The sequence below is a fragment of the Chiloscyllium punctatum genome, chromosome 24, assembly GCF_047496795.1.
Source record: "Chiloscyllium punctatum isolate Juve2018m chromosome 24, sChiPun1.3, whole genome shotgun sequence".
Lineage (NCBI taxonomy): Eukaryota > Metazoa > Chordata > Chondrichthyes > Orectolobiformes > Hemiscylliidae > Chiloscyllium > Chiloscyllium punctatum.
The window spans coordinates 59,441,990-59,464,312 of record NC_092762.1 but is presented as its reverse complement, the minus strand read 5'-3'; the positions used below and the strand labels follow the sequence as shown (position 1 = coordinate 59,464,312).

At 39.8% G+C, this 22,323-nt stretch overlaps 2 protein-coding genes across 2 annotated transcripts in view; one reads left to right on the top strand and one right to left on the bottom strand.

Annotated features, from left to right (window-relative positions):
- The first annotated feature begins 1,326 nt into the window (after positions 1-1,326).
- On the top strand, positions 1,327-11,907 carry rpl36 (ribosomal protein L36). Its single transcript, XM_072593934.1, has 4 exons — positions 1,327-1,410; positions 3,360-3,454; positions 11,074-11,208; positions 11,781-11,907. Exons 2-4 carry the CDS (start codon positions 3,362-3,364, stop codon positions 11,868-11,870), a joined length of 318 nt encoding a protein of 105 aa, XP_072450035.1. The 5' UTR covers positions 1,327-1,410; positions 3,360-3,361; the 3' UTR covers positions 11,871-11,907.
- A 6,346-nt stretch (positions 11,908-18,253) lies between these two features.
- The window catches only part of lonp1 (lon peptidase 1, mitochondrial), a 43,615-nt gene continuing 39,545 nt past the window's right edge, over positions 18,254-22,323 (bottom strand). The window contains exons 17-18 of the mRNA XM_072593933.1: positions 19,061-19,225; positions 18,254-18,649 (exon numbers count right to left, since the gene is read on the bottom strand). Of these exons, the coding sequence (XP_072450034.1) occupies positions 18,500-18,649; positions 19,061-19,225 (315 nt within the window). The 3' untranslated portion in view covers positions 18,254-18,499. The remainder of the gene's footprint in view (positions 18,650-19,060; positions 19,226-22,323) is intronic.

Below are 22,323 nucleotides of genomic sequence, written 5' to 3'. Positions count from 1 at the left end.
CAAGTCCACACCGACCCGCCGAAGCGCATCCCACCCATACCCCTACATTTACCCCTTACCTAACACTACAGGCAATTTAGCATGGCCAATTCACCTGACCTGCACATCTTTGGACTGTGGGAGGAAACCGGAGCACCTGGAGGAAACCCACGCAGACACGGGGAGAACATGCAAACCCGGGTCTCTGGTGCTGTGAGGCAGCAGTGCTAACCACTGTGCCGCCCACATCATCTTGGATGTTTTTTTAAAACCATCTCATTCTTCTACATTCCAGTGGATACAAGTCCAACCTTTCCTCATGAGACAACGTTCTACCCAAGCATCTTGTGAGCAAACGTTCTCTCCACTGCTACTAATTCAATTACAGTATGTCCTTTCTAAACAAAAAAAGAGACTTAAATTGTCCACAGTGGGGCTCTTGTGGCAGTCTGGTAGTATCCCTACCTCAGAGCCAGAAGAGTCTAGTTCATGTCCCACCTGCTGCTGAGGTGGGAATAACATTTCTGTTCAGAATGATTAGAAAACATGTAATCAGTGCCGGTACTCCAGGTACTTTCTTACCAATTCCTTCATTCTGGAATGCATTAATTTGCTTTGAGTTTTATTCAGTTCTGCATACAGATCTTAATATAAACTAATTTGCAAAGATATCCTCTAACAGAAGGAAACCAATACAGAAAGACAGAAAAGTCTGAAGCAAACAATTTAAACTAATTTGCAAAGATATCCTTTAACAGAAAAAAATACAAGTACAGAAAAAATAGAAAAGCCCGAAGCAAACAATGTCTTGGTTTAGGTTACACAGTTTAAGCCATACAGTCTCACACTAAATTAGAATAGCAAAATAATCATATTTCGGCCTGCCCACACAATTGAAGCCTCCAAAATCAAGGAGCGTGCCAGTGAGAAATAAGCCTTTTACATTTTTGGATGCAAACCCTGCTTACAAAGGGAACTTGAAAACATCAAAACAATACAATGCATCTCACTCAAGCAGACGTAGACAAATAAAAGTTCTCCAACCTAATTATTTTTAAAAATATTTCCAATTGTGTAATGTTAATCAGGAATTCTCTCGTTTACAGCTCTATGAAAATGTAAAATGATATGATTAAACTGTTATATAATTAATTGAAAAACCAACACATTTTTGCTCATGTCAACTGTCAGCAACAACAATTTGATTTTTAACCTATTGCAATCAAAACTTATTTCTCAAATAAACAGTCTGTGTAAATTAAGTAAGATAGACTTAACAAAACACAAATATCAAACACCCAACATGGCGTCATGACCTTCGTCACAGCCTTAGCCGAGTCACGTGATTCAATGCGGCACTGGGAGGAAGGCCTGGTATCCCAGCATTCTCTCTGCTCCGGTCTTTCCTTACCGACGCCATAACTGAGCTAGGTACGGAGATAAATGCTGGTTAGATCAAATTCAATCTAGTTGTTATCTCAACCATCTTGGGGTTGGATGGCTCCTTTTATGTAGGAATGGACAGAACTGCGTCTTTTGTGGCAGTTGGACTTAATATTTTATGCCGAGTTATCATATTTAAATCTTCATTTACGGATATCTGGAGGAGATCTTTACGCAGCGTAATGAGAACTTTGGGCTCTGTGCTGATATATGTGATATTTCTGAATAACCCAGTCATTTACTAAAGGTCCTCATTTCACTGGGCGTGGGTGCTGTTACTAACGGCTCCGGAAATTTCCGCAGAGACCCCGTTCTGCGTTTGCAAACCAGGGCAATGACCACTGCTGCTGAATTCTGGTCCAACTGTGTGCCGCGCGCTTACCGGCCGTAAATCAATGAAATACGTTGGGAGATGATGATCAATTGATTGCTCGAAGGGGTGAGGGGGTGTTTGAAAGGAGGAACGAGGTTTGTGGCGACATTTGCAGAGTTTGGAATGTGGACGGCTCAAGATAGAGCTGAAATCGTTACAAGTAAGGATGGAATCTTGTAGGAGTGAGGGGCTTGAGCTTACAGAGTTGCGGACAAGCAAGTGTGTGAAAGGGTTTGCCATCCGTGACGAAGCATTGCAAAATAATAGCCACTATAAGCCTGAAGGATGACAAGTGATAGACTTGATGATAGGAGCAGGCAGCAGAGTTTTGAATAATCTCCACTTTATAGATCGAATATGACAGGAATAATGAAGGCATGGGTGGGGGTTAAAGTAAAGACTGTAAGTAGAAATACATGTCCTTAGTGATCAGATTAAATCTTCACTTTATACTTATTCAAATGTGTTAACTACTACATGTCCCTGCTCTGATTGTTCTGTATAGAAATGGCAAGTATAAAAGTTAGAAGATCATCTTGGGCACGTTCTGCTCAGTTCCAACTATGAGCGAAGGAAAAGTATTTCAGTCATCACTGAGTTGACTATTATGGATTGAAGCCTCATTTTGAAGACTTGGTAGATAATCTACGCTAGTGCAGTGCTTTAGGAGTGTTGTGCACTCAGCAGAGATCCTATTGAATTGATCTGGTCTACAATTCAGCATAGCACAGTGGTTAGTACTGCTGCTTTCCAGTGCTTGAGATGTAGATTCGATTCCAATCTTATGTGATTAGATTAGATTAGATTACTTACAGTATGGAAACAGGCCCTTCGACCCAACAAGTCCACACCGCCCCGCCGAAGCGTAACCCACCCATACCCCTACATCTACATCTACCCCTTACCTAACACTACGGGCAATTTAGCATGGCCAATTGTCTATGTGGAGTTTTCACGTTCTCCCCATGACTACGTGGATTTCTGCTGGGCATTCCGGTTTCCTCCTACAGTACAAAGATGTGCAGGTTAGGTGGAATGGCCATGCTAAATTGTCTCATAGTGCTTAGGTTGTGTAGATAGATGGACTTATGGTAAATGTGGGTGGGATGCTCTTCAGAGGGTTAGTGCAGACTTGGGCCAAATGGCCTCTATCTGAAGAGTAGGGATTCTGGTTTATTATGGAGTTGATCCAAGTGTTCCACCTTGTGTGTGTATATGTATGTAGGAAGGAATAGAGGGACCAAAGATGGATGTGTTTGAAGTGGAAGCCACTGCCTTTGATAGATGCCAGTTTGTGCATTTGATCTCCAAAAATTTTGGGTTTAGGGATGAATGTTTGTTAGTACGTGGGAGAGCTCCCTGCTCTGACAAGTTTTTGTGTTCACCTACACATCAAATATAACATACAGTAGACTGCAGCAAGCTTCAGTACCATATGAGGTGTACATTGTGCAGACCAGTAATAGAGTTTGCACACGTGCTGTAGTTTCAGGTTAAATCTTCACTTTATACTTATTCAAATGTGTTAACTACTACATGTCCCTGCTCTAATTTTTCTGTATAGAAATGGCAATCCGCTATCCTATGGCAGTTGGCCTGCGCAAAGGTCACCCTGTTACCAAGAATGAGACTGGGCCAAGACAGTGCCGACGAAGAGGGGTAAGTAAAACTCATCTAGATAAGTGACCTATGAGATTTTCAAATGCATGGATGTTATTTTTTCAGGATTGGCAACCATCTCTCCAACCACATGAATTTTCTGAAGAGTTTTTTAAAATTCTTAAGACGGTCTTTGAAATTAGATGGTAATGTTTTCATAATAGCAATAGTCCTAAAGATTGTTCCTGTTATTGGCTTGGTGCAAACTAAAAGGACTTAGGGGACTTGTGAACCCTGAACAAAAGCGAACCATGCTCGGAATCCAAATGGGCGTAAGCTTAATTTGCCCTAATTGTGGCAAAATCGCCTTGGAAAACTCAATCATGGGGGTGAGATTAATCAGAGAATACTTGCACCCGTAGCTGGAGCAGTTGAAATTTGAGAAGTTCACTCTGAACTATAAGCAACAAACTCAAGTGGGAAGCAGACTAGGATTAGGGAAGCATGAAAGTTGAATGTTGGCAGTGGGCAAGTCTGCCAAGAGCAGCAGGACTGGAGAAAGTGACCAGATGAAGTGAGAATGCCACAAGTTGAAGTCATGCTTGGTTATCTTTTGTCTATTTAATCATGTGATGTTTCAAAATTAATGTTCACCTGTTGTATTGTGGCTTCTAACTTTTTAGTGGAGATGATGATGGAGAGTATTGTTGAATTTTAATTTTGCTTTTGAGAATATACCATTATAAATGCAGAAGGTAATGTTACTCTGTGATGATATCTGATAATGAAGGAGCCCCTGAAAACCAAACCAAGAAAAATAAAACATTTTAACCCTTGCTTGGATCCCAAATGTTTTTAATTTTATGGCTAGTATTCTCTGTGGAATCTTAGCAAAAAGCTTGCTGAATTCCATGTGGACTATATTGAGCACCTTCACTGACCCTCATTTGTGACTTTTTTTTTTAAACAAAGATCAGACAAATTAGTCCAGCATTGCCATCCTTTAAGATCCATGCCAACTGTCCTTAATTTCTGCTTCTACCAGGTTTGTGGTCTTAGAATTTGTTTTCCAGTAACTTGCCCATAACCAAGCCTGGGCTGACTAGCTTGTCATTATTTGGCCTGTGTTACTTGCCGATAGAAGAATGACCAGAATTATACACTGTATTCTAAAAGTGCCTACACTGATATCCTATACAGCCACACATGACATCCTAACTTATACTCTGCACTGACAATGAACCCAAGCATATCAAACACTACCTTCACCACCCTATCTACCTGTGACTCTGCTTTCAAGGAGCTACGCATCTGCACCCCTATGTCTTTGTTTGGCAACAAGCTCCAGGGCCCTACCATTAAGTATATAAGTCCTGCTCTAGTTTGCCTTAACAAAATGCAACACCTTATGTAAATTAAACTCCATCTTCCACTCCAGCCCATTGGCTCAACTGATCAAGGTTCTGTTGCACTTTGAGACAATATCCTCTTTCAAGAATGCTAAGTATTATGCCTCTACTAGTGTACTTATCCTGTCAATATTTCATAATCTCCTCTTACAAAGAATAATTTTTTTTACAGACCATAATATCCATTTATAACGATGACCGCATCTTGTATCTTGACTCACAAGTTGAGCAGAAGTAGGCCATTCGTTCCATCAAGTCTGATCCTTCACTCAGTGAGATTATGACAGATCTGATAATCCTCACTCCACCTTCCTACCTTTTCCCCATAATCCTTGATTTCCTTGCATTAAAAATGTCTACCTCAGCCTTTAATATACATAACCCTGCCTCAGCAGTTCTGTGTGGTCATGACTTTCACAGATTGACTGCCCTCCCTCTGAGAGAAGTTCCTCCTCATATCTGTTTGTGACTTCTGATTCTGTGATGTGAGCTTTGGTGCCAGACACAAGGGAAAACACAGCTTTTTCCTATCTACCCCATCAAATCCTCTAATAATTGTGTATGTTTCAGTAATGTTATCTCCTTCCTCTATATTCCATGAGTACAAGCTCAAACAACTCCCCTGCCTCCGTAAAGTAGTCCTGACAGATCTGATACTGACGTAGTGAATCTTCTCTGGCCAGCCTGTATATTTTTGCCGTGATAAGGAGCCCACAACTGTTCAGTTGTCCAGCTGTTGACTGACTAGTGCTTTGGATAATTTTAGCAAAACCTCTCTACTTTTTTATTTTCTTTGAAATAAAGGCCAATATTTCTTTTTGCCTTCCCTGTTACTTGATGAACTTGGATGCTGGCTTTCCTTGACTCCTTCCCTTACTAAATGAAGGTAGATTTGCAGTTTTCCAATCCTCTGGGGCATTTCTAGAACCTAGATATTCCTGGAAAATTAGCACAATACATCCACAATCTCTTGAGACACTTCCTTTTAATATCCTATTTTGCATCCCATCTCAGTGGACTTACTGGTTTTAGCTTCATGAGCTTCCCTAGCATTTATTCTCTGGTGATAGTTGTTGTACTGTTTCTTGTCCTTTTGCTGTTTGAATACTTTGTAATTTTGGATATTATTAGTGTCTTCCATTAAAGACTGATGCAAAGCACTTATTTAACTCTGCTGTTGCCTGATTCTCTATTACTTTTACCCCAGCCTCATTCTCTCAGGGGCTTATCTTCACTTTGGGTTCTCTCTTCCTTTTCATATATTTAAAGAATTACTTGCTGTCCATCTTGATATTACTTTCAAGTTTACCCTCAATTTTGTTTTGGGAGTGTTTTTATTGGTTTTTAAAACTCTTAAACCTCTGGTTTACCAATAATATTGGCCATATTGTGTGCGTTTTCATTCAATCTGATGCTGTCCTTAACTTCCTGGTTGATGATTGGCTTCCACGGGTCCTTCCTATCTTTGTTGTGAGTCACAAACTATTTTCTTAAATGTCTGCCATTGATCCTCCATTGTCTTTGAAGTCTTTTCTCAATCTACTCCGGTCAGGTGTGCCCTCATTCCTTTGCAATTAGTCTTATTTAAGCTCAACACAGTTGTTTCTGAGCCAAGTTTCTCCCCTTTTAAATTAATTACTAAATTCTACCACATTATGGTTGCAGTTTCTGAGGTAACATTTTATCCTGCCATTAATTATTAAACCTTCCTCATGCCAGATTACTAGATCTAAAATAGTTTGATTCCCTATTTGAATCCACAGCATATTGTTATAAAGTCATTGATACTCTGTATCAATGACCAAAGCCTTTGGTTCATCCAGGAAACTGTTTTAAATGCACTATGAATTTTTCCTCATTGCCATCTCTGCCAATCTGACCATCCCAATCTATATGAAGATTAAAGTCACCCAAGATTAAAGTACTGCTTTTGACAAGCCTTCGTTCAATCCTGATTGATTCTCTGTTCTACTGAACAGCTACTGCCTATAGACTTCTTCTACCGGTATCTTCTTTCCCTTTTTTTTATTTCTAACTTCCACTCATGGATTCAAGATCTTCTGATCCAAGACCAGATCTTGTTATTCCATCCTGTATCAAAAATGCTACCCCATCATCCTTTTCTTCCTATCTATCCTTTTCAAAAAGTTTCCTACCCCTGAATATTTATTTCCCAGTTTGATCTCCTTGTTATCATGTCTCTATTGGCTCGAAGATCATATCCATTAACCTGTATTTGTGCTGTTAATTATCTATTTTGTTCTGAATACTATTCCTATTCAAAGAAAGTTTTTTTTTCTTTTTACTGTTATTTCCCCATTGACCCTATCTGCTTTATTTCTGTTTAAATGTAGTGTCCCTTTCTGTCCCACTCTGGATATCATTATCCAAATAGTTGCCCTGTAATTTTGTCATATCCTCTTGCATTGTAAGTCTCTACACTTCCCCCTCTCAAATTCTCTTGCTCTCTCTAATTCAGGTGGGAGGGAGATGCCCTGGGAGTTCTTAACATTGACCCCATGAAGTCTCACTGCATCAGGTCAAACATGGACAAGGAAATCTGATTTCCAGTTGCCATCCTTACTTGGCTGATGAATGACATTGGCCGATACTTGGGAATCTTTGAGCTTGGTAAGCTGTAGAATGTACTCTGGATGAGGGTTTAAGTGTCGAACACAGAGTTGTTTGGGCAGCAGCACTATTGATCAAGCTGGTTGGGTCCTAAAGGACATTGCTTCTAGACTGCATCTGTGGCAGGTGGTGAGGCAAAAACGTACTTGACCTTATCCTCACCAATCTGTCTGCTGCAGATGTATCTGATCATAATAGAATCGATAAGAGTGTCCTTGTGGACACTCCCCTCAGTCCTTGTGGAAAAGAAGTCCTGCCTTCACATTTGGGAATAATCTCTACCGTGTTGTGTGGCACCATAACCCTGCTAAATGGGACAGACTTCCAACAGATCTCCCAGTTCAACACCAGGCACACGTGAGGCACTGTAGGTCATCAACAGCAGCAGAAATGTACTCCACCAGAATCTGCAGCCTCACGACCCAGCGTATCCCCAACTCAACCACTACCATCAAGCCAAGAGATCAACCCTAATTCCATGAACAATGCAGAAGGGCATGCCAGGATCAGCACCAGGCATACCAAAGATGAGGTCTCAACTTGCTGAAATTACAACACTGGTCTGCTTGCATGCCAAGCATAAGCAGCAAGTGATAGACAGAGCTAAACAATTCCACAATCAATGGATCAGATCTAAGGTGTGCAGTCCTGCCACATCCAGTTGTGAATGGTGGTGGACAATTAAACAGCTCACAGAAGGAAAGGGCTCCATCCTCAATGTTGATTTTGGTTTTGTGGGGGAGGGGATAAGCCTAGCATATCAATTGAAAAGGCTTCGGTTGAAGCACTAAGTGGATGATCCATTTTGGTCTCCTCCAGTCATACACAGCATCACAGATGCTAGTCCACCCAATTCAGTTTACTCCATGTGATATCGAGGAATGGCTGGATGTACTGGATATTGGAAAGACTATGGGCTGGAATATTCCTGAAGACTTGTGCCGCTGAAGTTGCTACTCACCTAGCCAAGTTGTTTCAGTACAGCTGCAACACTTGACAATGTGGAAAACCACTCAGATACATCCTGTATACACTAAGCAAGACAATTCTAACCTGACTTGATTCATACCCCATTTGTCATCCTCCACAGTCACTCCCTGTACCATCTACAAGATGCACTACAGAGATTCTCCAAAGCACCTTTTTAAATGCATCGCGAATTACAAGGTTAGCAGATATATGGAACATCACAACCTGCAAGTTCCCTATCAAGCCTCTCCTCATTCTGACTTGGAAATATACCACTGTCCTTCAGTGTTGCTAGGTCAAATTCTGGAATTCTCTCCCAGATAATATTGTGGGTCTACCTACAGTATGTGGGCTGCTGCGTTCACCACCTCCTCAAAGACATCTAGGGGCAGGCAATGAATGCTGGGCCGAGACAGCAGCACCCACATCCCATGAGTGAATAATAGATAAGTCACTGCATTAATAAAAAATTCTCCCACCAGTTCTTTTGTCAGTTAATTTGAATCTGTCTTTCTGTTATCATTTCCATTCCTACTTTCTCCTATTCACTCATAATTTTGAATATTTCTATCTGACTCCTCGAGCTTCTCTGCCGTAAGGAGAACAATTGCAGCTTGTCTGATGTCCACAGGAGCTGAAGCCCCTCCTCTCTAAATCTCCTTTGCACCCTTAAGTTCTGGCCAATGATCTAATAAATGGTGGAGATAAATGAGGTGCTGCATTTTGGTTAAAACAAACAAGGTACAGTTGATGGTAGTGTTTTGAGTGGTTGAACAGTGACCTTGGGGTTCAGGTACAAGTTCTTTGAAAGTTACATTACACGTAGATGGTGTGGTTAAGGTGTTTAATGTATTTGTCTTCATTATTCTGAGTATAAGAGTTGAGATTGTACAGGATGTTGGTGAGGCCTCCTTTGGATACAGTTCTGGTCACCTTCCTATAAGAAGGATATTATTAAATTGGAGAGGGTTCAGAAAAGATTTACCAGGATGTTTTCAGACTGGAGGGTTTGTGTTCTAAGGATAGGCTGGGCCTTTTTTTTTCACCAGAATAGAGGAGGTTGAGGAGTGACATTATAGAGGTTTATAAAATCATGAGGGCATAGATAAGGTAAATAGCAAAAGGGTTTTCCCCAGGATGGGGGAAGTTCAAAACTAGGGGTCATATTTTTAAGGTGACCTGAGAAAGATTTAAGAGACTTGAGATGCAACTTTTCTCTCTAGGTGGTTCATGTGTGGAATGAACTGCCAGAGAAAATGATAGATGCAGGTACAATTACAACATTTTTAAAATACATTGGACAGATACATAAATGGGAAAAGTTTAGGGGATATGGGCCAAACACAGGGAAATGGGACTCATTCAGTTTGGGGAAACTTTGGTTGATGTGGATGAAATGGACTGAAGGGTCTGTTTCTGTGCTGTTACCTTTTGGTCCCTTTAATTGGTCCTATGTATTTTTTTTTCTTGTTTTTCACATACTAATCAAATATCCTTGGCCTTTTTTTGATTTTACTTATGAATATTTGCAATCAAAATAAAGATGAGCCCAGACACACTATTTGCCTTTGTATTCATCTTTATAAAAGACAGGGCAATGCAGCTGAAATACTGGCTGTGATAAACATGGGGAAAGAGCAAGTACTAAAAGATGTAATCTTTCCATCCAGCCTGATTATTTATCCACTTTTGAATGTATTAATTTTGTCTGCTGTTTGTAAATTCCATCTCAAGCTAACTTTCCTCCTTTGGCTGACCTTTTCCATATTTACTCAGACTGAATTATGATCACCGCTAATCTAGAAAATGATTTCCAATTTCTAGATTAATCCCTAAAACTAAACCCCGACTTTTCATTTGGTCTTGCTAGATCTTGGCTGAGCATTCATTTAAATGCATTTTATAACGCAAATAAATTCAACAATTTGTCTATGTATTTACTTTTCTACCTCCACTTAACTGCTTGGGACCTTTTCAGTACATTCCCAGCAGCATGATTGTCTATTTTTGTTCTACGCTTTTCCTGTCATATTGTTTCACATCCATCATAATGGCTTCTTCAACTGAAATTGCACCATGTCACTTTATCTTTCCCGGTCGTGTCTCAAAATCATGTCAGGAATATTGAGTTGCCATTTTTCACACCTTCAAGACCTGTTTCAGTAATCCTACTTCCATATCTATCTGTATACTACTCATTTGCCTTCATCACTAGATTGATGTTGTAGATAAATACAATCATTGTGCAACTAGCTTTGTCCATAGTTTTCAGCTGTCATTTCAATTTTGCTTATCATGTCTCTGAATCTAAATTTAGCTTCTACTCCCTGTCAAACGAGTTTAACGTCCCACAACACTAGTAAACATTGCCTTAAATATATTTGACCTAGTCCTGCAGAGGTGCAGCCCTTCTGACTAGTAGAAATCCCTTCTCTCCACACCTGTCCACTTTTCAGGAATCTAAATCCATCCTTTCCTGGAACATTTCTGTAGCCACACACTTACCTACACCATCCTCCTGTTTCTGTCCTTACTTGGACATGGAACCAGGAATAACCTGAAGAATACTACTGTTTTTAGTGGACATCTAGAATTGCACCTGAACATTATTGGCAATTGTTGAAAGCCTGAGTTCTCTTTTAACTCTTGGTTTAATCTCTATTTCCTTAGCGCCTAACTAAACACACCAAGTTTGTCAGAGATCTAATCCGTGAGGTCTGTGGTTTTGCTCCCTATGAAAGGCGTGCAATGGAGTTGCTGAAAGTCTCTAAAGACAAGCGTGCACTCAAATTCATCAAAAAGAGAGTAAGTAACCACTTGTGCTGAGAGCACATAATAAAAAAACTTGAAGGCTGCCAGTTGATGGTGATAGCTTAACAGATTCTTCTTGTTGATGCTCGTCTTTACTGTTGCTCGTTATCCTTCACTAATGTTAGCAGCTCTAAAATGCCAATATGTACTCTCTCTCTTTAGGACAAATTTGTGTCAGACTTTGTCAGATGAAAAGTATGTCAGTGTTGATTGACAGCTTATCCTAATATTTTGGGTATAAGATTGTGATATTTAAGTGATTCGAATCAAAGTGAGGACGTATTTCAGAAAGGAAATGCACGAGTTGCAAGTGGGTGACTTTGTTTGATTAACTGTCAGTCTCCTGACTTGGTGAGGAGTTAGCCAAGTATTTTTTTTTAAAAAGTAACTTGTGCAGTATTAAATCTGAACCTAAATATTAGCAAGGCAAGCAGACTGCAGCTGTTTTATACATTTCAATATAGTGGAAGGAATTTTTAAAAATTGCATGCTTCATTGCAAATCACTGACAGTTAATTTTTCTACCATTAGGGGCAGCAGAATGCTAATGATTGTTTATTTTTCAGGTTGGTACTCACATCCGTGCAAAGAGGAAGAGAGAAGAACTCAGCAATGTGCTGGCAGCAATGAGAAAGGCAGCTGCAAAGAAAGATTAATCTGTACAAAGTTGTTACAATTAAAGTTCTTAAGTTATCTGTTTTGTTTGGACTCGTGCTTCTTGAAGCTTACAATTAGGATATAATTTCATTAAAAGTAAGTTTGAGAAACCAGCAAATGTTGACCAAAAGATTGCTTTAAAAAAAATGGAAAATTAAAGAACAGAATAGGCAATAAACGTGCCATTCACATTAGCCATAGTCCACAAAGGTCCACTTTTGTGTCCCACTCCTTTGTCTAGTTTCTGTCCATTTATCTAGTCCTTCTCCATCTTGGCCTGTTCTTTCCTAGACTTTCAATTATTGTTGCCAAGAGATTTTTACAAGGATATTAAAGTAAGCATTTCAGCTTGAGACAGAAACAGTAGAAATTTTAAGGAATGAGAAAATAGAGATGCTGAACAAATGTTGTCGTCATGGTGGAAAACAAAGATGGTTAGTTATGCTTTAAAATTTCCCATTTTGGCCCCAAAGTACTGGAAGTTAACTGCTGCTCAAGAAAGGAGAGAGAAAATAGGGAAGCACAAGTTATTTAGCTTGCTATGAGTTGTCTTAAAAAATATTGGAATCTAAGGAAATTTAATGGACTCATCATAAAATGATCCATCTACAATCTAAAAATAGGGAAATGGCTTTTTAAAGATCGAGCAAGATAAAGTAGATGTATACTTTGCAAGAAGCATTCAATAAGATGTCTGGAGGATTCATACATGGGATAAGAGTTGAAGGTAGACTTTTTTTGCTGATCACATTAAACAAAAGATTCTGAAAGGACTTAATGGAGTAGCTAAAGATCACTTTCTCCTGAGGAATCTAGAACATGAGATAACAGTATCAGGTTAAGAAGACTGGGACTAAGATGAAGAATTTGTTCAAAGGGTTGTGAATCTCCAGACATGAGTGCTGCATTATTAAATAATTATAAAGACTGAAATATTTATCTCAAAATAAATCACAGGATAAAAGGAGCAGCCATAATAATTGAGTTAAAGTTAATTATATTGAATAGTGGAGATACCTTGAGCTATATGGTGTTTTTTCTTTAAGCTGTTTAGCAAAAAAAAAACGATTGATGATGATAGTGGTAGACTTATATATGGACTTCAAGGTGTTTTGACAAGGTTTCTGATGACTGATTAGCAAGGTTAGATCATTTGATATACAGGGAGAACTAACCATTTGTATATAAAGATTGGTGGAAGGGTTGTTTTTCAGATTAGAGGACTGACCAATGGTGTGCTGCAGGGATCAATGCTTGGTCCACTGCATTTTGTCATTCTCAAATTATTTGGATGTGAATATGAGGTAAGGTTAGTAAATTTGCAGATGATACCAAAATTGATGTAGTGGTTACCCCATTGTACTATGGGATAACATGATGCAATGGACAAAAGAAAGAGTGGCAGATGGAGTTTAGGTAAATGTGAGATGCTACATTTTGGAAAGGCAAATCAGGGCAGGATTTATACCATTAATGGTAAGATTCTGGGTATGTTGCTAAACAGAGCATGGAGGTGGAGTTGCAGCTAGAAAGGGCAGCAAAGGAGTTTTGTATGCTTGCCTTTATTGGTCTATTTACTTGAGCATAGGAATTGGGAGGTTGTTGTTGCTGTACAGGATATTACTGAGGCCACTTTTAGAATACTGCATTTAATTGTGGTCTCTCTCGTTTGGAAGGATGTTGTGAAACTTGAAAGGGTTCAGAAAAGATTTACAAGGATGTTGCCAGGGTTAGAGGGTTTGAGATAAAGGGAGAGGATGAATAGACTGGGCTGTTTTCCCTGGAGTGTCAGAGGCTGAAAGGTGAACTTATTGAGGTTTCTAAAATCATGAGGGGCATGGATAACAGTCTAGGTATTTTCCCCAGAATAGCAGAGTCCAAAACTACAGGTGAGAGGAAAACATTTGAAAGGGACCTAAGGGGCAACTTTTTCATGCAGAGGGAGGTGTGTGTATGGAATGAATACCAGAGGAAGTGGTGGGAGGCTGGTACAATTACAATATTTAAAAGGCATCTGAATGGATATATCAATAGTAAGGGTTCAGAGGTATTTGGGAGAAAATGAGCACTGGAGATAAGAGTTGAAGAGCATGGTGCTAGAAAATCAATAATCTCATGTTTCCTCACATCATACTCCAAATGCCATATTGTCACCAATCACATATCCTCAAATCATTCATTCCCCAACCCAATTTTATCAATATTATTAGATACATTATTCTCTTCATCCAAATATTCACAGACAAACAAGCTGAGGCCTTGGCACCAATCCCTGTTGTTGTGGTTCTGTTTGCCGAGCTGGGAATTTGTCTTGCAGATGTTTCATCCCCTGTCTAGGTGACATCCTCAGTGCTTGGGAGCCTTCTGTGCTGTTTCTTCCAGCATTTATAGTGGCCTGTCTCTGCCGCTTCCAGTTGTCAGTTCAAGCTGTCTGCTGTAGTGGCCGGTATATTGGGTCCAGGTCGATGTTTTTGTTGATGGAGTCTGTGGATGAGTGCTATGCCTCTAGGAATTCCCTGGCTGTTCTCTGTTTGGCTTGCCCTATAATGGTAGTGTTGTCCCAGTCAAATTCATGTTACTTGTCGTCTGTGTGTGTGGCTACTAAGGATAGCTGGTCGTGTCGTTTCGTGGCTAGTTGGTGTTCGTGTATACGGTTCATTAGCTGTCTTCCTGTTTGTCCGATGTAGTGTTTTGTGCAGTCCTTGCATGGGATTTTGTACACTACGTTAGTTTTGCTCATGATGGGTATCGGGTCCTTTGTTCTGGTGCCACCAATCCCGGTGGCAATCTGCCAGTCACAGCCTTACTACTTAACTGCTTGATTTATCATCAAAGTCATAAGATATACAGCACAGAAACAGATTCTTTGGATCAACTTTATGCTGACCAGATATCCCCACTTAATCCAGTCCTGTTTTCCAGCATCTGGCCCACATCCCTCTATGCTTTTCCAACACCACACTCAAACTTTAGTCAGTCAGGCAGCATCCGAGAGCAGGAGAGCTAACATTGAGCATAAGCTCTTCATCAGGAATGAAACCCTCATTTTAAGTAGAGTGAAGGCTTAGTAGACTTTGTCCATGGCATTAGAGGGTGTACAAAAATGAGATGCTACGTAAATCAGGCCTGAATTATCTGGTGTTTAGAAACAAACAACAAAATTAATTAAGGTTGGGAAAGCAGAGTACTGTAATAGGAAATCTGTGACTTAACCAGGGTGTGACTGTCTTGAAAGTGTAAATAGAGGTTACAACAGCTTTGCAATAGTAAGGACCAATTGGAAGGGAATATAAGAAATTAAATCCACTTAAACACTAATTAAACAGAAAGGAGAGAATAGAAACAAATCAATGAGGTACAGATTTAGCTGGCAAGGAAATAAATTAGAAATATGCAACAGGAGTGCCAAAATAATGTTTTAAAAAAAGGAAATGAACTAGAGTAGATAGTAAGGAACATCTGGGAATGGCAACTACATTATAATAAAAGCGAACTGCCAAAGAAACTCAGTTGGCAAACAGGAGCCTGGGAGAACACAGCAAGCCAGGTAGCAGCAGGAGGTGAAGTCAACTTTTAAGGTGTAGAATAGAATCCCTACAGAGTGGGGAAACAGGCCATTTGGCCCAACACGTTCACTCCGACTCAGAAGAGCAACCCACCCAGACCCATTCCCCTACTCTCTATTTACTCCTGACTAATGCACCTAACCTACACACCCCTGTCTATTGGCAATTCACTTCACCTTGCACACTTTGGATTGTAGGAGGACCAGGCACCTGGAGAAAACCCATACAGACATGGAGAATATGCAAACTCTACACAGTCGCCCAAGGCTTGAATCGAACCTGGTGCTGTGAGACAGCAGTGCTAACCACTGAGCTATGCTGCCGAAACCGTGTAACCCTTCTTCAGGATTGGGCGCAGGTTAACACAAGCTGCAGATAAAATGGGGTAGAGGGGCAAGGTGGCGAGGTGGAGATAAGGTCATACCCTCTACCTATTTGTCAATGGGAGGGATGAATCTGGTAAGTGGCTGAGAGGAGCAGAAGGAAGGGGGAGGTTATTTGGAGAACTCAAATGTTGAGTCCTCCGGGCTATAGGCTGCCCAAGCAGAAGAGGAGGTGTTGTTCCTCCAATTTTCATTTGATTCATTGTGGCAATGGAGGACACCAAGGGTGGTCATGTCAGAAAGGAAGAGGGAAGAGGAATTAAAACCAGCAGTGACTCAAATTCGGTTGGCTCCTGCGGGCCCAGCTCAGCCAAATGTTTCCTTAATTTAAGTTTGATCTCCCTGCTGTTGAGAAGACTACATCAGGATCCAATATGTGGAGAGAGAAACAGTTAACTTTTGTGCTGTAGGACTGTTCTTTGAAATTGTTCAAAACTTATATTAAAAGTTGCAACTAACATTCCAGCCTCACAAATGCCAGGCAATGACCATCTACAATATGATTTGATTTAACTTCGGACCCTTAACATTCAATGGTGTTACCACCACTGAATCCCTCACCATCAAGATCAAGGGTTTAACATTAAATGCCACTTAAGTTTCAAGTCAATTTAGATAAATGTGAGGTATTACATATTGGAAGGGCAAATCAGGGCAGAATTGATACACTTAATGCTAAGGTCCTGGGTAGTGTTGTTGAACAGAGACCGTGGAGTGCAGGTTCATAGTTCCTTGCAAGTGGAGTCACAGGTAGACGGCATAGTGAAGACGGCCATTTGGTACACTTACCTTTATTGGTCAGTGCATTAAGTATAGGAGTTGGGAAGTCATGTTGCAGCTGTGCAGGACATTGGTTAGGCCACTTTTGGAATATTGTGTGCAATTCTGGTCTCTGGGCTACAGGAGAGATATTGTGAAACTTGAGAGAGTTCAAAAAAAGATTTACAAGCATGTTGCCAGGGTTGGTGGGTTTGTGCGTTTGTGCTACAGGGAGAGACTGAATAGGCTGGGCAATTTTCCCTGGAGTGTTGGAGGCTGAGGGAATTACCTAACAGAAGTTTATAAAAACAGGAGAGGCATGGATAGGGTAAATAGACAAGGTCTTTTTCCCCAGGGTGGAAAGTCAAGAACTTGAAGGCATGGGTTTAGGGTGAAAGGGGAAGATTTAAAAAGGGACCTGAGGGGCAACCTTTTCACAGAGGGTGGTGGGTGTATGGAATGAGCTGCCAGTGAAAGTGGTGGAGGCTGGTAACATTTAAAAGACATCTGGATGGATACATGAATAGGAAGAATTTGGAGAGGAGAGGAATGGGCCAAATGAGACTAGATTAATTTAGGATATCTGGTCAGCATGGATAAGTTGGACCAAAGGGTCTGTTTCCACGCTGTACGTCTACACAATACCAGAGGTGTTTGATCTTAATTTGGATGGTTAATGTTCAACAATGTCACAGGTTTTTGTCAATGTGGAAAAAATAAATTTAAGTAAATGAATTTGTCAAGCATAAAGTGGCATTAATACACAATGATAGTTCTATTTCAAAATTTGATTTCAAGCCTTTTGAAGGAAAATGATTAAACTTTAAATTTAACTGCAAGCTTCCAGTTCTCCTGAGGGATAGCATTACAAAATACAGTCTTGGCCTTCTATTGCAATAATTATGCAAATTGATCCTTTCTAACAGAGTGGAAGAGTAAGTAAGCATGCACTAATTTGAAAGCAAAATGATGTCCATATGGAAAATTAGCAAGATATACCTATGGGAATATTAGGCAACTTATGACAAAAATCAATACAGAAATTTGAGGACTGTCAGCTTGTTAACAGAAAACAGTATTGTCCAAGTGAGTTAATTAGTGGGAAGACATGATTCAAAAGTTTCAAACAGATAAGCTTCCATAATTTTCATACATCTATTCACTTGCACAGAGAATTTCTCAAAGAATTCACGTGTATGGTTGATGTAACTTCAGTGGAAACCTTGTCGGTCTTGTAAAACAAGCCAAGAAATTGCTGGAATCTGTCCAAGTGGAAAGTAAAATATTGTACTGCAAATGATTTTACCTGAACTGAATACACCAATTTGTGCTGGGACTGAGTTACAGATAGCAATAAACCCTCTTCAAATCGTAAATAGCCAATGAATATTGGCACAGAACTTGAAAAAGTATTTTAGCCAAGACTCAGTTTGCCAGGAGTCAGCTTTGGTACAGGTCAATGGACCATTGGGATCAGAATCTTGGATATAATTTCCATTTTAATAATTAGTCATGCCACAGCCACACACAATACTCAAGCTGTGTCCCAGTTAACAGCACAAACCAGATACATTCATTATTCTAGTCCATGTGACTACACCATCACCCACTCGATTTAATGAAATAACTCATGACAATTTGATTTAGTTTCCATGATTTCAGCAGATTCCAGAATTACTTAATAAAATTTATTTAAATCAAAATCTATCAATTAACTGACGATATGATGTCAGGATTGGTTACAACAATACTTTAGTACGATGACCAAATCTGATCAAATGTGTTCCATTTGCTGTGCAATCATGACAATTCTGCAGCATTCAGACAGCTCCTCCACTTTGCATCTGGTTCCACTTCTACAGAATGCACTTCCCAGAAAAGGTGTTGAAGTCAGTTCTATTATGGGTGCATGGCTCAATTTCATTTATCTGGAAACACAGTACTGTACACATCCTGGTAATGTTCAACAAAATGTACTTCAAGACCCTCTGTAATAAATGTTGGTAGATCGCAAAAGTCCTTCTTGTTTTCCATTGGTAAAATGATGCAATCAACACCAGCTCTCTTTGCCTAAGGGGGAAAAAAAAAGTTCAATTTAAATCTTTTCTGAAGTGAAATTGTTACAATGGCTTTCTTAAAATAATGGTATTAAGATTTCAGATTGCATACAAATATACACCAAGAGAATCAGGGTGAATAAACTAGTTTCAGACTCACCACTTCACTAAATGGCAAACAAAAGTTTCCTGTCACATTGAATACAGATTGTGGATAAAGTTTACCCTCACTGCATTTGAGAATTTTAGTTTGTAAGGGTGTTAATGAAACTAATCAAAAATTGAAAGTTTCTTTTTATTGTTTTAGCATTTTCTTACTATTTACAAGCCCCAACTTTTAAAGGAAATAGCTCAGCTAAAACAGGCCTTTGGTTTTCCTGCTTACAATAGTATCTATAATTTCAGAAGCTTCACAGTAACTTACAGCAATAGTCTTCTCCTTAATTCCACCAACAGGCAGGATTTTCCCAGTAAGTGATACCTCTCCAGTCATTGCCAAATTTTGTCGTGCAGGTCGATTCATTGCTAGAGAAAGGAGTGCACTTACAATTGTACAGCCTGCACTTGGACCATCTTTAGGTGTGGCACCCTGGAAAAACAGCGTAAGTAATGTTTAAATAGTCTCCTGTACTATTCATTTATTTGACAGTTGCAATGTTTACTAACCTCACTCTTCACATCCAAAATAGAGAATACAGATGCTCTGTATTAGCATGGTGATGTACGTAGCTACTCACAGTGGCCCTCTTCTGGTACAGTGGTAGTGTCCCTACCATGGGCCAAGAGGCCCAGGTTCAAGTCCCACCAGCTCTGGAGGTGTGTAATAACATCTCTGAACAAGCTAATTAGGCAAAAAGTGGTTTTAAAAAAATAGTAACTAACATCACAAACTGTTTTGCTGAGGATGTGAAGACATCCTCTTTACTTTCTGGTTTTATTTATAGGAGGTGGATTTCACTGGCAAGGTCAGCATTTGTCTGTCTAATTACCCTTAACATCACTGTATCATGTCCCATACCAGTGACTTCTGCACTCTGTCTTCCACCTGATTACAAACCTATTTCTTTGTTCTCTCCCCTCCTTCTCAAATTTAATTTGCATAGAAATATGTTTTATTTTTTCCAGTTTTAAGGAAAGGTCATTGATCTGAAATATAAAACAACATTCCTTTCTTTGTCAGATACTACTCAATCTGTCAAGTATTTACAGCCTTTTCTTTCTTATACTTTTAAATTTTACAAGGATCAGAAATTCATTATCCTGGATAATTTAAATTGCATTGCTCAGATTAAGAGGTTGCACTCAGGGAATAGGATCAAAACAAGGAAGTTAGAGATGCATATTAATGTTCCTCTCCCACACCACCTATAATTATGTAAGGATAGATCCTTCCTGCGTAGATAACTATTTCACAATGCTGGGAAGGAACAAATTCTGTACAGCATTTTCTTTCCAAAATCAGCATATGATCAGCTGCTTGAACTGTTATCACAAAAAGGGTCAGGTAAACAGACAGCAGGATAGACAAGTTCCTGTCTTTAAAATATTCAATCAACAATTCAAACAAATTATCTTTATTACTGAAGCATGGAATATTAGTAAGCTTTTAAATCCAAATAAATATTCATGATTTTGTTACAACAATGGACAGCTGACCAACCTGACCTGAGGTGTAGCCACACAGTGAAGATGGACATTTCTATACTCTTAATGCAACACACAAATGACATAGCTCTGTATTAGTAAAGTGAATAAGATAAATATTTTGCCACTTAGCATCTATATACCCAGGAGTGTAGTGTATATGTAGTGATGTATATGGTTAATAGGAACCTATGTTATGTCCTGCATGTTCAGTGGGAGTGCTGGTTAAAGTTGACTCATGGAGTCAGTGTCATACAGCATAGAAACAGACCCTTCAGTCAAACTAGTCCACACCAAACGTGCTTCCCAATTAAACTAGTCCCACCTGCATACATTTGGCCCATATGACTCCAAACTTTTCCTAATCATGTGTTTATGCAAAGGTCTGTTAAATGTTCTAACCGTATCTGCATCCACCACTTTCATTCCACACACTAAGAACAAAGAAAATTACAGCACAGGAACAGATCCTTCGGCCCTCCAAGCCTGTGCCAATCCAGATCCTCTATCTAAATCTGCTGCCTATTTTCTAAGGATCTGTATCCCTTTTGCTCCCTGCCCATTCATGTATCTGTGTAGATACATCTTAGATGACAGTATCATTCCCGCCTCTACCACCTCCACTGGCAATGCGTTCCAGGGACCAAACACCCTCTGCATAAAGAAGTTTCCAAGCACATCTTCCCTAAACTTTTCCCCCCTCACTTTGAACTTGTGACCCCTAATAATGGAGTCCTTCACTGTGGACAAACATTCCTTGCTATCCACCCTGTCTACACTTCTCATGATTTTTTAGGCCTCAATCAGGTCCTCCTCAACCTTCTTCTTTCCAATGAAAATAATCCAAATCTACTCAATTTCTCCTCATAGCTGCAATCCAGGCAACACCCTGGTGAACCTCCTCTACACCCTCTCCAAAGCATCCACATCCTTTTGGTAATGTGACGACCAGAACTGTTTGCAGTATTCCAAACGTGGCCGAACCAAAACAACTGTAACATTACCTGCCAACTCTTGTACTCAATACCCCTTACGATGAAAGAAAGCATGCCGTATGCCTTCTTGACCACTCTACTGATTTGCGTTGCCACCTTTAGGGAACAATGGACCTGAACACCTAGACATCTCTGTACCTCAATTTTACCCAGAACTTTTCCATTTACTGTATAGTTTGTTCTTGAATTGGATCTTCCCAAATGCATCAGCTCACATTTGTCCGGATTGAACTCCATCTGCCATTTCTCTGCCCAACTTTCCAATCTGCTGTATTTTCTGACAGTCCCCTTCACTATCTACTACTTCACCAATCTTAGTGTCATCTGCAAACTTGCTAATGGTAAATCATTTATGTATATCACAAACAAAGTGGTCCCAGCACAGATCTCTGTGGAACATCACTGGTCACAGGTCTCCATTTTGAGAAGCTCCTTTCCACTACTACTCTGTCTCTTTTTGTCCAACCAGTTCTCTATCCATCTAGCTAGAACACCCTGGACCCAATGTGACTTCAACCTTTTTCATCACCTTACTGTGGAGAAAGTGCCCCTCATGTCTTTTAAAAAAACTTCCTCCTCCTCACCTTAAAAATATGCCCCACAATTTGAACTCCCACCCTAGGGAAAAGACCCTTGCTATTTCCATTATCTATGTCCCTCAATGATTTGATGAACCTCCATAAATGTCTCACATATTTTGGTGTCATCACAAATTTACTAACCACATCTCCTACATTCTCATCCAAATTGTTTACAGAAATGACAAAAGTGGACCCAGTACAGAGCCCTATGGAATACAGCTGGTCACAGGCCTCCAGTTTGAAAAACAATCCTCTGCCACTACCATCTCCTACAGTAAATCAATTTTGTATCCATCTGGCAAACTCACCCCAAATCCCATGTGATCTAACTTTACTAATTAGTCTACCACGTGGAACTTGTCAAAAGCTTTACTAAGGTTCATGCAAATGACATCTGCCATTCACTTCAAGTTGTGTCTTTAATAAACTAGTCTTTAAACAAATAAAGATTTGCTTAACATTGTTTC